The 12,584-nt window shown below is 32.0% G+C and overlaps 1 protein-coding gene across 5 annotated transcripts in view; it reads left to right on the forward strand.

Moving 5' to 3' along the window:
• The window catches only part of LOC148283481 (sex-lethal homolog), a 33,264-nt gene extending 22,059 nt beyond the window's left edge, over positions 1–11,205 (forward strand). For 4 of the 5 annotated variants that reach the window (XM_088243779.1, XM_088243781.1, XM_088243783.1 and 1 more), the window contains exons 7-8: positions 5,926–5,994; positions 9,396–11,205. In XM_088243779.1, the coding sequence (XP_088099905.1) occupies positions 5,926–5,994; positions 9,396–9,679 (353 nt within the window). In that variant the 3' untranslated portion in view covers positions 9,680–11,205. The remainder of the gene's footprint in view (positions 1–5,925; positions 5,995–9,395) is intronic. The other variant, XM_088243780.1, reaches the window with a different exon arrangement.
• Positions 11,206–12,584: the final 1,379 nt, after the last annotated feature.

Consider the following 12,584-nt stretch of genomic DNA (forward strand, 5'->3'; position numbering starts at 1 on the left):
ATAAATAAATAAATAAAAATAGCAGTTTTGGAATATTTTCCATATTTACACCGGTGAAATTCAAATATGTGATTGCGCAGCAGGATTTTTTAAATATTTAATATTAGGTGTTTACGGATGTTCCATTGTGCTCGCAAATAAGGTAAACAACCATGGTGAGAAATTGTTATCACGTCGCTTATTAGCACGTCGATAGTTATTTGTTCATGAGCTACAGGGCTGTCGAACTTATGATGATGATGGCGATTGAATATTTTTGTTGCATGAGCATAATGTTGCAACAAATCCCCGGTTTGATTACACGTATTTTATGTATATTTTTACTTGGTAGCGCACTGCACTTACGCACGTACTAAGGAACCGCTTCCGGTCGAAACAGAACAATGCATTTTTTATAAAAAGAAAGATTCTCTTGAATTAAACAGTTAAAAAACAAAGTTTTAATGATAAATTTAAATGTCAAACTACGAAACGAAAGTTTTCTATCTCTTAATAGTCTACTATCTATATTTACACAATTCCCCTTGTACAATTTACTATTTACCTCCAATTCTATCGCTCTTCCCGTATTTCTAGTACGCACCTTTAACTCATTATACTTCTACAATACATACACGTAATTTTGTTATCGACTTTTAGAGTTTAAATGTTGTTACAATTTGAAATGACTTAATCATGAAACCGTATGTTCAAATAGCCATTTGGCAAAGAGATTGCGACCGTTTCTCCGCTCTTACGAAAAACAAAAGAACACCCGTACTTTCTTGTAAAGGTCGAGAAACGTCATTCCCATTGGATTTCCCACATTTTGACAATAAATAACGTTTGTAAATAATGATGTCTGGTTTACAATAATTATCTCTTAATTTTATGAGCTGTTTAATTGCGTATCCCCGTTCAAAAATATCGTCAGAGTAAATTTGTTATTTTCGGCTACGCATTCTAGCATTCGACAACTTGTAATAAATTTAAATGCCCGCTTTCAAATCCCCTTCTCAAAAATGTTTTCCCTCTCTGTTGGAATAAGTTTTAATCTTATTATCTCCCTAGGGAGTGAAATCCAGCCTTGTCCACAAACATTTGGACGTGTTAAAAATATTGACGCTAAACTTCCGAAAACAAATTTACACCTACGGTACTTTTCTCGTGAACTATCGATATGTAGCTTCTCATAGATAATTTATTTTTTCTACTATCACACTTGTTTTTCTTTATTTTCTATTGTTTCTTTAAATATAACATTATTTATCAATATTAATATAGTATATTTGATATTAATTCTGTAATATAAACAAATCAAGTTACATCAAAATATTGGGCCAGCATTTGAGGATTATTTTTAATTTATAAGAGTTAATGTTTTGTATTTAAAAAAAGTTGAAATTCTGAAATAATTTATTAAACATCTCAAATTATATCAAATATCATTTCAACTTATGCATTTTATTAATGTTTCATTCGTCATTATCGAAATAGACCAATTAAGTTTGCATCTCTTAAAGGGAGACTTGTATTTTTGTAATATGTTAATATTAACAGCTCCCCAGGAAGTTGAATCAAGCCCTTGTCTATAAAAATTTGGACAAACTCAAAATATTGTTGATAAATCCACCTGGTCCATGAAGAAGTATAGAAATTGAAAAAATATCATTTTCAGGCGTTGCCTAGTATGTAGGTGAAATATTTCAATCAGATGAATCTCACCCGCATAAATAAAGGTTTCAGCTCTTTAACTTCACAAACATCAACAGATGAAAGAATTGAAGGAATATAGATGTTCAAATATGGGCAGAATGGTGAATGATACACAGTGTGTAAAGTGGCCACTTAAACCAGCCATTGACAGGTCATAAGTCCTGTAGACGCATAGACTTCTATATTACCTTATCGTAAATGTTCTTCATCTCTGTTGTAATATGTTAACATTATGAAGAGCCACGTGTCGGGCTCGGCAGAGCGTGCCGTAACTCTGCGCCGAGTAGTCCAGGGGGGGATTGTAGTACCCCCACGACTCCAGGTACCAGGTCTCCTAAAAACTCGCCCTCCGCCCGTATGGGCCATTATGCCTATGGCTATGATGCGCGTAACACGTACACAAATACAATAAACAAGTCCATCTAGTTACACATTTAGTCAGTCAACTACATAATCCTACACGATTCTACTCGACATCTCCCCGGTATCGCTTAAGCCAAATTTTCACAATAATTGCGCTATATAAATTATCCCAAATAAACAGACCGATTCGCTAATTGGTCAAGCAAGTGGAAGCGTCTCCCAATTTGTTTTTTTATTTCTAATGTTTCCTCGGTGCTGGTTCATGTCACCTCCCCCCTAGTAATAATTAGACCATGCTTTAAGATTTTAAACTTAATAAAGTCTCGTCAATTGTGTCATTGTTCACATTTTATGGTGTCCTTATAGATAATATTTACGTCTCTAGCTTTCCATCGGTAAAGAAATAAATAGATAAACTTATGTCCATTATGGTGTGTACAAATACAATAACCATTGTACCTTTATTCCCATAGAATTATCATCCATGGTTTGTGGCATCCAAACAAGAGACGAATTAAACAGAAAAATGAGTTTTTAACATCACCTTGTTTCGTCTATTGAATTATTTTCCCGTCGATCGGGCCAATTTTTTTTTTTGACAATACGTGATTTCAAATAATGGTGAATGATTTGACAGCATCAAAGATTATTATAGTCCTTAAAATATCGCTTAATTAGATTGACAGCTGCAAAACTAATGTCAGTAGTGATAGGAAATTACTGATCACTGATCATGTACCGATCAAATCGATTTTATCAGTTTTTTCATGCAAACATGAAACTCTGTTTCCGAAAATTGATATAAAAACGCAAAAACAAGCCTATTATAGTGTGTTTAAGACAATTATTTATTGAAAATTATGTCATAAAATACTTTTTTTTATGAACAACAACAAATGAATTATTTTTTATTCCATCGATTTACATTGATGAATTTGTCCCATCTCTAACATTTTTGCAAAATGACGTAATTTTGTAAGAATGTCATTAATAATTAGGTTTTTTTAGTTTTAAAGCTGATTTTATATAATTATGTTGATTTATATGTTAAGCATTGTATTAAAAAAATTGAATAACATGCCAGATACGAATGATTTTTCGTGTGTCGATATAAATCACTCCTTAGACGTCGCTACAAAGTTATGTCGTCACTTTTGCTGACAACTGTCATTCTAATCAAGCTATATTTTAAGGACTATAAGTACCTCAACTATTAATAGGTCATTATTTAGGCCCAAAACTCAAAGTCACATACTTACTGCAACATGTATAATTAAAGACACATCATAAGCGTAAAGTCAATGGTATTTCAATGAGGAAGTTCAGTGCTACAGGTAATTGGATATCTAAAAAGTGTTTTCTTACGCACTGTAAAAATTAGAGCATTAAATTATGTACCTAAGTTTCTTGAAAATGTATGAAAAAAATAATAAAAATGAAAAAATAACTGCGTCAAATAACGCGTCACTAGTTCTTTCGGATCAATCGATGAGAGTGTTGTGATTGATTTCCAGTTTACGGGAAGCCGATTCATCATCATCATTCCCCTTTCCTCACCTAATGGTGCATAGGGCACTGCATTGGTTCACCAATCGCAACTTATCTTCTCATTTTTTTGTTACACGAAGATAAGATGATCAGTCTTACGCTTTAGTAGCCAGTCCAGGGACTATGAAATAGTTTAGCGTAAAAACACCTTTTTAAATCAATATTTCATGTCAATCATGCCGGGAATCGAACCCGAGACCTCTTGACCACTACACCACGAATCGAACATCTACGCAATTCACCAATTAGCAAAACTTTTATTTATTTATTTAACACTTTATATACATGTAAGAACGGGGATTTTGCCTTAAGGCAATTTTTTTCCACCTACCCAAACCGTTAACTAAAAATCTACACGATACTATGAAGAGAGGAGAGCAGGTGGGACTCTCCGAAGAGAAACTTGTGACGTCACACGCGGAGTAATTTAAAAATTACAAAACTTTCAAAAATCATGGCGCTGATAATACGACACATGATAATATTTAAAAAATAAAATTAGTTAAGTTTGGATAGTCTATTAACAAATAAAAAATAAAAGAAAACCTTCGAACCTACTCATTTATCCGTATCTTGCCTTCATTTTCCAACAACTTTCAATGTGATCAGACGTGATGCTGTGCAGATAAATACTCTTACACTTTGTATGCCACAAACCACTAAAATTTATAATGTATTAAAATTTAACTGATATTATATTCCATAGTATTGATAATTCTAGAATGTTTATTGAAGTAACATACGTATAAATAACCTGAATATTGTAAACCTCTTACTGTTAGCATTTGTATGATTGTCACAATGTCTTGTTTAATATTATATAAAATATACATGATCTAGTCGTCTTGTAGAATCTCGTACATCGTACGAACATCTCGTATTGTTTTTTTTGTTTTTTTTACGTCGCTGGCCGAGTTTTGTCAACTTTCAATAATTACCGACAGTTTGAAATCATTCATATTTTTCATGGGGCAATACTATTAACTCTGATACATTCAAATCTCTCACAAAGTAACCTATTAATGTAAGTAATGACTTCAAACTAATTATTTATGGATACAAATTCAATTCAACGTGTTTTCTCTTTCTTATTTGACACGTTGCACATTAAAAAATAACATTAACAGGTTGGGTGGTTAATTTCTTTGTAGAACTACAATTAAACCTTAATAACAAAAATACTGTATTTAGTTTAATTCCGCATTTATTTATAATTTTCACCGATGACGGGGTTTCGTCATCGTCAGACTGGTGGAAGACTGAACAAATCCTTTTGTATATAATGTAAGAATTGGTCAGGTCTCCCAGCAGTAGACGATGTCGTTCACGATGAAATCCGGTCACTGGTGAACATCCATACTAATATTATAAATGCGAAGGTGTGCTTGTCTGTTCGTTTGTGTTTCATTCACGTCGCAACGGAGCTGCCGATCGACTTGATTTTTTTGCGTAGGGATAGCTGGAGAGCTGAAAAGTGAAATAGGCTACTTTTCGTCTCGAAAAAAAGTGACACTCCCTCAGGAAATTTTTCAGTAGAAAATATAGAGATAACCGCAGAGCTCACTTTTCATCTTCGCAGAAAAATGAATTAATATGTCGCCATAGACTAACTGACCGCCGTTTTTTTACATGGCGATAGTTGAAGGACCGGCAATTATCAGGCTACTTTTTATCTCGAATAGATATTACATTCCATTGGATTTTTTTTATTAAAAATGACAAAACCAATTAATTAACTGGTCTCTCCCTAATACCACGCAAACGAATCTCCGGGCAAAAGCTACTTTTAAATAAAAGTGGAATAATCCTGAGTACAGTATTTTTATTATTATAGATAATATTAATGCTTTTACACTTTCAATGTTTCAGATAAATTACAAAGTTATTACTGACAATAAAAGTCACAGTCTCTTGCTTTAAAACCGACAAAAGACTTACGGCTTATACCGAATATTGGTTTTAATAAATCTTAAAACATTTTTTATCTATACTGTAAATTGAAATTTTTTAGAGACAACGTTCATTTGAAGAATTATTATTTATAATATTGAAAGTGACTTGGCTCGGTCAAATGTTAGATAATAATTGGGACACTGGAATATACACACATGTGTTGTTAAATAAAAATAGTCTATATATTTCAATGATGAATTTTAAAAACTGTCCGAAGAATATTTTATATAATTAATAATAATTATCTTTTTTTTCTTATACGGAGAATCAAAGGCCGGCTTGATTTTCGACCATGTTGTATTTTGTACCGAGACTCGCCTCCGACTTGCCATTTGTGTTCATGCATCATCTGTTTTTCCCGATTAGAAGGCGACCAGTCGAACGACAAACTGCCCAATGCCTTTGAAGACTACGCGGATGATGGGCCGGGCTATGGTAAATATTAATTGAATCATTTCATCCTTAACGGTTAATGTGACTTTGTTCTTTATAGAAACGCCACGCGATATTGGAAACTTGATGCGAGTCATCGGACTGAGCCTTCCTCGTATCTCTGGACACTTAAATTATGTACCCAGCCTTATTAAAAACCAGAAAAATCTCTTCTCTATCAAAGTCAAATTAAAATCAAAGTAAAATCCATGGATAATATTGATGGTTAACATTTTATTTACCTTAACCAACATTTTGCATTTGATGAATTAAACTTTTTTTTTTAATTCAGAATTTATTTTAAATTTTAATCATATCCCAGGCATTGACATATTAATACATAGACGAGCCCTATAGAATAAAATATTTTAAAACGTAAGTGACACGGAAACGTTCCCATAGTTACTGAGTTTGTTTATTAACACCAAGGCTGCATTCAACAATCATGCATATGCTACCAAAAATTGGAGGATACTCATTTTTGTTGTATAAAAAAGTTTGTATTTTAATTTTTACTCATTTATTTCTTTAAACTGGATTTTAGGGAATGCAAAAATAATATTAACTCAAGTTTATTATATTTTAAAAACGCATTACTATCGGTGCATCCCTGTAACTAATCAGAGCTTCGCAATTGCGCCGCCAGGCGTAGTTTGACTTAACAAAAAATAATATTTATATTTGAATATTAATTGTTTTAAACTTTGTCAATCACTTGTGAAAAAAGTATTTACCCATGAAAAGTTTCATAATGTTTATCCGAAAGGTTTTTACACGCTTTCATGCCACAAGCAGGCATTTTGGTATCGATTCTAAACGTCGGCGTGGTCGGCCGTGATTGAGCGTTAGGGGATGAGAGTGTCATCATTTTTGAGGGCTCGGGGCATGTCTAAGTGTATTAATATGTAAATGTCACAGGTTTAATTTGATGACATTATTCCTTTTTTTTTTCAATTGGCAGTTATCGAAACGCATTTTTAAACGTGGCTGACATTGCTGATTGTTAACCATCGATATTTTGAAAACAACCAGGGAATATAAAATTTGCTCATTTCGCTTATAGAATTTCACATGTTAAATATTGAAGATCTTTCGCTTGTTATTTATATTTCAGTGCCAACAAAATCAGTATTAATTTGTTCCAAAGTTTTTTTTTCTTACAAATTATTTAGTATTAATATGTTTTGTGGTTGCTAACAATCTCACTGGGTGTAATGACCCATTCCAAGTTAGCTAGAGAGATTCCTCTGCATCACAGCTTTTTAGTAAGTATCATCTTCAGAATTTATTCAGTCAGTAAGCAATTTGATATACCTTAGACCATTTCAATTGAAACTTTTAAAATAAGAAATTAGTTAATAATATTATATATGTCTTGAGAAGGAATAATGAACTTTGATGCTCTGGCAAAAAAATTACAAACTTTTGATAAAGACATTTTGTAAAACAAAGTTATTGCTTGTTTTTTGAGAAAATGTCTACATGTTTTCCTTTGTCATTTGTGTATTTTTTTTATTAGTAGTATTTCTTAACTCAAAACAAACAGTTAATAATCATCAAAAATAATAGTTATCCAGGTATTTTTACGAAGTCATACATCGTAATAATTCATATTTGTGTTTTTTTTCAAAATGATGTTCTAAGTTATCTAGTATTGTATATAAAATTTTAGGTTTTGTCACAGTTTATTCTTCGTTTATTAAAAAAAATTGCGCCTGAAAGATTGTCATTAACTTATTGAAGTCAGATTATTCATAGCAGCTATTCGATAGTTTTTTTACTCATATGTAGTTTAAATTCCTTTTTAATTTATCCATTTTGAGGGTCCCTGCGTACACTATTGAATCTTAATTTCGGAGGTTTAAAGCAAAAACAATGTTTAATAATTATTTAAGAATCTATCAGATACTGTAGAATTGCCAATCATTCGTATTAATATATAATAGACTCATATTTGGCAATTCTACAGTATCTGATAGCTTCTTTAAAAAATATCAAGCTTTAAAACATTTAAGTTTGTAAGTGAAAATTCTTGATGGAAGTTCATTGTAATTTATTATAGAAATAAAAAACGAGTGATAAAGTACCAGTCTGGAAGATGTCGCGAAAACGACGAAACCGGTCACTGGATTTTCCAAATTTGTGGATTAAAGTATCACTCGTCTTTTATTTCTATGATAAATATCGAGCTTTGTTTTTGGCCTCCTGCAAACCTCGCAAGATGCGGTTTTGATAGTTTACATAGGTCAATTTATTTTTTATTTACAAAATATATAGACTATAGAGAACTACTTCAAAATAGTTCATAATAAAAAAACAGCTTATTTTATTTACATAAAATAAGTATGTTCCAGTATTGTGAACTAATTTGCTTTCAAATCCGGAAGAAATGTGCAAGCTTTTGTAATTCCAGTGTCCTAATAGCAATTTTAGTTTAATAATGTTTCTCTTTAGTTTAATGTACCGACTGTTAAGTTATAAATAAAATATAATCTAGTCATATGAGTAATATTAATGGTATATTATACTCCAGTGTATTAATTTTACTGGAAAATTAATGTAGGTACAGAAATATTGTAACGAAAGTATTCAACAAATCCCTTTCATATAGAGATGTCTAAAATATCGCTTGAAACGTCTAATCAGCCGCTAATAAAATATATGAGAACTACAAATTATATTAGCGCGTTAAATAAGAAATATATTTATGTACATTAGATTACTCCCGATATTTACCGTTTAAAAATTATACTACATTTAAAATGCTTAAAATATTTTTAACAAAACACGGCTCATATATTTTTGACATCCCTATTTGATTCAGTTATTTGGAATGAATGTTTGCCGTTGCTACTCGGTGGTGTCCTTACTCGAGAGTAACAATGGACTGTCTCGCTATTCTAGAGACTTATATTCTCTACAATGTTTGTATAGTGTTAACATTAAACTGCTTATTAAGATTACCCTCTTGACTTTTATTGCCAACACTTTATACTGTAATCCTAGGCGCATCCCCATCAATAAAATGGTTGAATAACGCATTTGATGGTAAAAAATAATACCAAAAATATTTGTCGGAGGAAAAGAGTATTTTTATGCAAATATGAAGGGTCATACTTGTTCCACCAGCATATATACCAAATTCCTTTTGTTGGTGAAAGCTGTTGTGTCAAATTATGCAAAATTGTTTTTTTTGTTTCAATAAATAACTATTGAAATAATGTTTGTTGACTCTTGATTATTTTATTTTTTTGTAATTAACACAGTCGTAACAAAAAAAAAAAGTAGACATTTTTTTTTCGGCGGATTCAGAATCTGGAGCCCCGTAAAAATGAACCGTCCCGGCGCGTTTATTTTATTTTTTTTTGCGACTGACTTTTTTTTTTGTTGTTTTTTTCTTAAAGGTGACATGTCTTGGGGCTTCGGAGGCATGGAAGCGCCGCCCTTCCCTCCGATGAGGATGGGGAAGGTCCGGCCCAACTTTTACGGGAGTTTAGACATGGCGCCCCCCGAGTCCCAGTTCGGCAGGAATCCTAAAATGATGGGCAGGGGGATGCGGGGGGCACTCGGGGGGCCCATGAGGGGGGCGCGCGGGGCCCGCGGAGGGCGCGGCTCCCCGTGGAACACCTCGGGAGACGATAGGTTCAAGGGGACCGCCCGCAATAGGAACATGAACAACTTCTGGTAGAGCATCTGGAAGCTTCCTCATATTAACTATTTAAATCCTATCATATGCGTCTCGAGTCAGTAGAATTAGTCCTTATGTGTCGCTTGTGATTTTTTTCAATAATGCAATTAAGGTAATCATTAATTATTTTATTAAATCGTCGGATGTTTTCTACATATCTTCACCCTAACTTGTAAAACTCTCAAATCCACAAATGGTCGAAAATGATATTTTGACGTATTCGTAAAACGTTCATGATGTAGAGAAAAACAGATGTAGAGAAAAAACTTGGCTACAATTCACCGCTGAAGTGAAAACTGTTTTTACTTTCGCTTGAAAATAAGTTACTTTTGGACTTACGAGTTTTACAAGGCAGGCTGACGATACGCTGGAATACAATCAACTTTTCAATCTACCAATTTACTATACAACATGTTATTAAATTTATCTCAAACTTTATTGTAAAATCACAAAATTATTTGGAGAAAACATTTTTTTTATAATATGCAGTCATATGAAATCAGGTACCTTTGGAACTTACTGATAGAATGTCCATAATCCTGCTAGCAGGACTTTGCGACCCAGCGGTCTGTATGCCCATTTTCTTATAAGAATTTTCCAGAACGGCTGCAAATCTTCCGGAAGGATATAGCTCCGAATGTTCTATAATTAAATATATCTCGATGAATTTTTTTTCAATCCAGCCTTTCAGCCAAATTTGCAATAGTCCACAAACTTTTTTTTAAAAATAATTTTGAGTTGTATAAAATTGATTTTTTATTTAAAGTCGATTATAACCTTATAATTTTGTGGACTTAACCCAAGCCCTCGTATTAAAGTGACTAATCACACTCAGTCAGCATTGAATTATTTTGAATGTACTCGTAAATTTATTTGTAAAATTCAAACTTAAGGTTTTAAAATTAATAATGAAATGATGAAGACACCTTTCGTGCTTGTCACTAAAAAATATATGATTTACATTTGCGGTATTTTGCCTGGTGTGGTTTTTACTTTTCATTTTTTTTTTGAGTCAGCCAGCAATTTTATATTTATATATATATAACTAATTAGGCATTATTTGCAAATTACGAATCAGATTTTCATAGATGTAATTAATGAGATATATTTCCTCAAAGTATATTACCGTAGAATGTGTTTAATTAATAAAAATCCTTATATTTAGAATTAAAATATCGAGTTTGGAGGCAACTTGATTTATCATAAATTAACTGTGGATGTAAAATTCACCAATAGCTAATATTGGAGCGAATAATTGCAGATATAAAAAAAGCATTTATTCCTCTTATATGTGTTTTGTTTAGGATTAGAAAATTTACTTAATGGAAAAATATTCACAAGAGTTCTTTCTTTATTAATATTTTTTTTAACCATTCGAACTAAATATTTTTTGTTTAACTGTGTATTTTAAGTTTTTTTTTTTCTCGTTGATTTGTTAAGAACAAATCTGATTCTTTTTGTAAGGATTAAACAAAATGTATGTTTTTTGTAACTTAATGAATAATAAAAGATTTTTTTCTTCCGTATTTTTTTTGTTTTTTTTTACTACTTGTGTACACTAATTTTTTTTCATTAATTGAGTATGTTTGTAAGGTAAGTGTGTGTGTAGTAAATAACATTTATTTAATTTTCCGGAGGAATGGAGAATTGAGCAGAAACCACTGTTTATATATAAGTATTCAAATAGTGTTCATGTTGACTCAGTATTAGAACATTTCAACAAATCTTCAACCAAACTACCTCAGCTCATTGGCATTGCAGAGAAAAGGATAAAATATCATGTAAGTATTCATTCGGAAGAAAATCTCCAAACTTTATTTCAAAAAAGATGTTTTTGAAATACTGTAGAAAACAAAAAAAATAGTCATGTAAAAAATATTTTATATTTTTTCCTATAGTTATTATACTTCAACCATAGATTTAGACAACTAGAATGCTTTTCTGGAGAAAGTTATCAAAATGTTTTGTCCCATGGTGTAATTGCTCAAGACTGCACTTAAAAATCCCTCTACAACAGGGCTGTAATGGTGTGTTACATTAAGCAAAAGATATTTTGAAATACTGGTATTCAATAACAAAAATTTAACATGCATTTATACTGAATAATAATCATAATTTGTAAAAATAATCCTATAATTCACGCCCGTTATAGCAAAATATGTAATGACTTGGTGGCCAAGTAAATGAAAGATTAATTATTACTCGGTTCGTACAGACAAGTGTATTTAAACACAAGTATACTAAATACATGCTAGCTGACCGACGGCCCCATGCACTTGCTGATACCCTCTGTTCCTCCCCTTCCGTAAGGTATCCCCACCATTTTTCATGCATAGGCGCCATCTCTGGAAGTCCCTTACTAGTAACTTCTATTACAAATTACAACTATGCTTTTAAGATTCTTGTATTCTACGTAGACTCGTGTGACGAAGCCACACAAGAGTTAATTAACACATTTTATATGGGCTTTGCTACAATGCAACAGGTTAACACAACTTTTATAAAAATTACTATATAAGCATCAGTTATTTTTTAGTGAAATTTTGAATGCACACTCACCGTATGATAAGATAAGAGCAGAAATCAAACATATTTATAACACAACAATAAGAAGCATAGGAATTTGTCTGCATTCGCAGAACACAGTCCGTATTATCAAAAATACAATCAGAAAATGTGTGAAACGAAGACTGATATAATTTATCAACTCATTCAATAAACGAATCATCATTACACACAAGCTTCCATGTTTCTCATAAGAGCTGTGCAAAAGTATGTGTGTACGTAAAGGAAACGACAGCTTAGTTTACTTTTTATAGATGTGTGTGTTTAATTTGGGCCATCTTGAAGCATTGACATAAAATACATACCTTTCCTGCCTTTAAAGTGGAGCTGGAGTAGCAGG

This window comes from Micrasema longulum, unplaced genomic scaffold, assembly GCF_059751315.1.
Source record: "Micrasema longulum isolate JH-2025_06_02 unplaced genomic scaffold, ASM5975131v1 h1tg000229l, whole genome shotgun sequence".
Lineage (NCBI taxonomy): Eukaryota > Metazoa > Arthropoda > Insecta > Trichoptera > Brachycentridae > Micrasema > Micrasema longulum.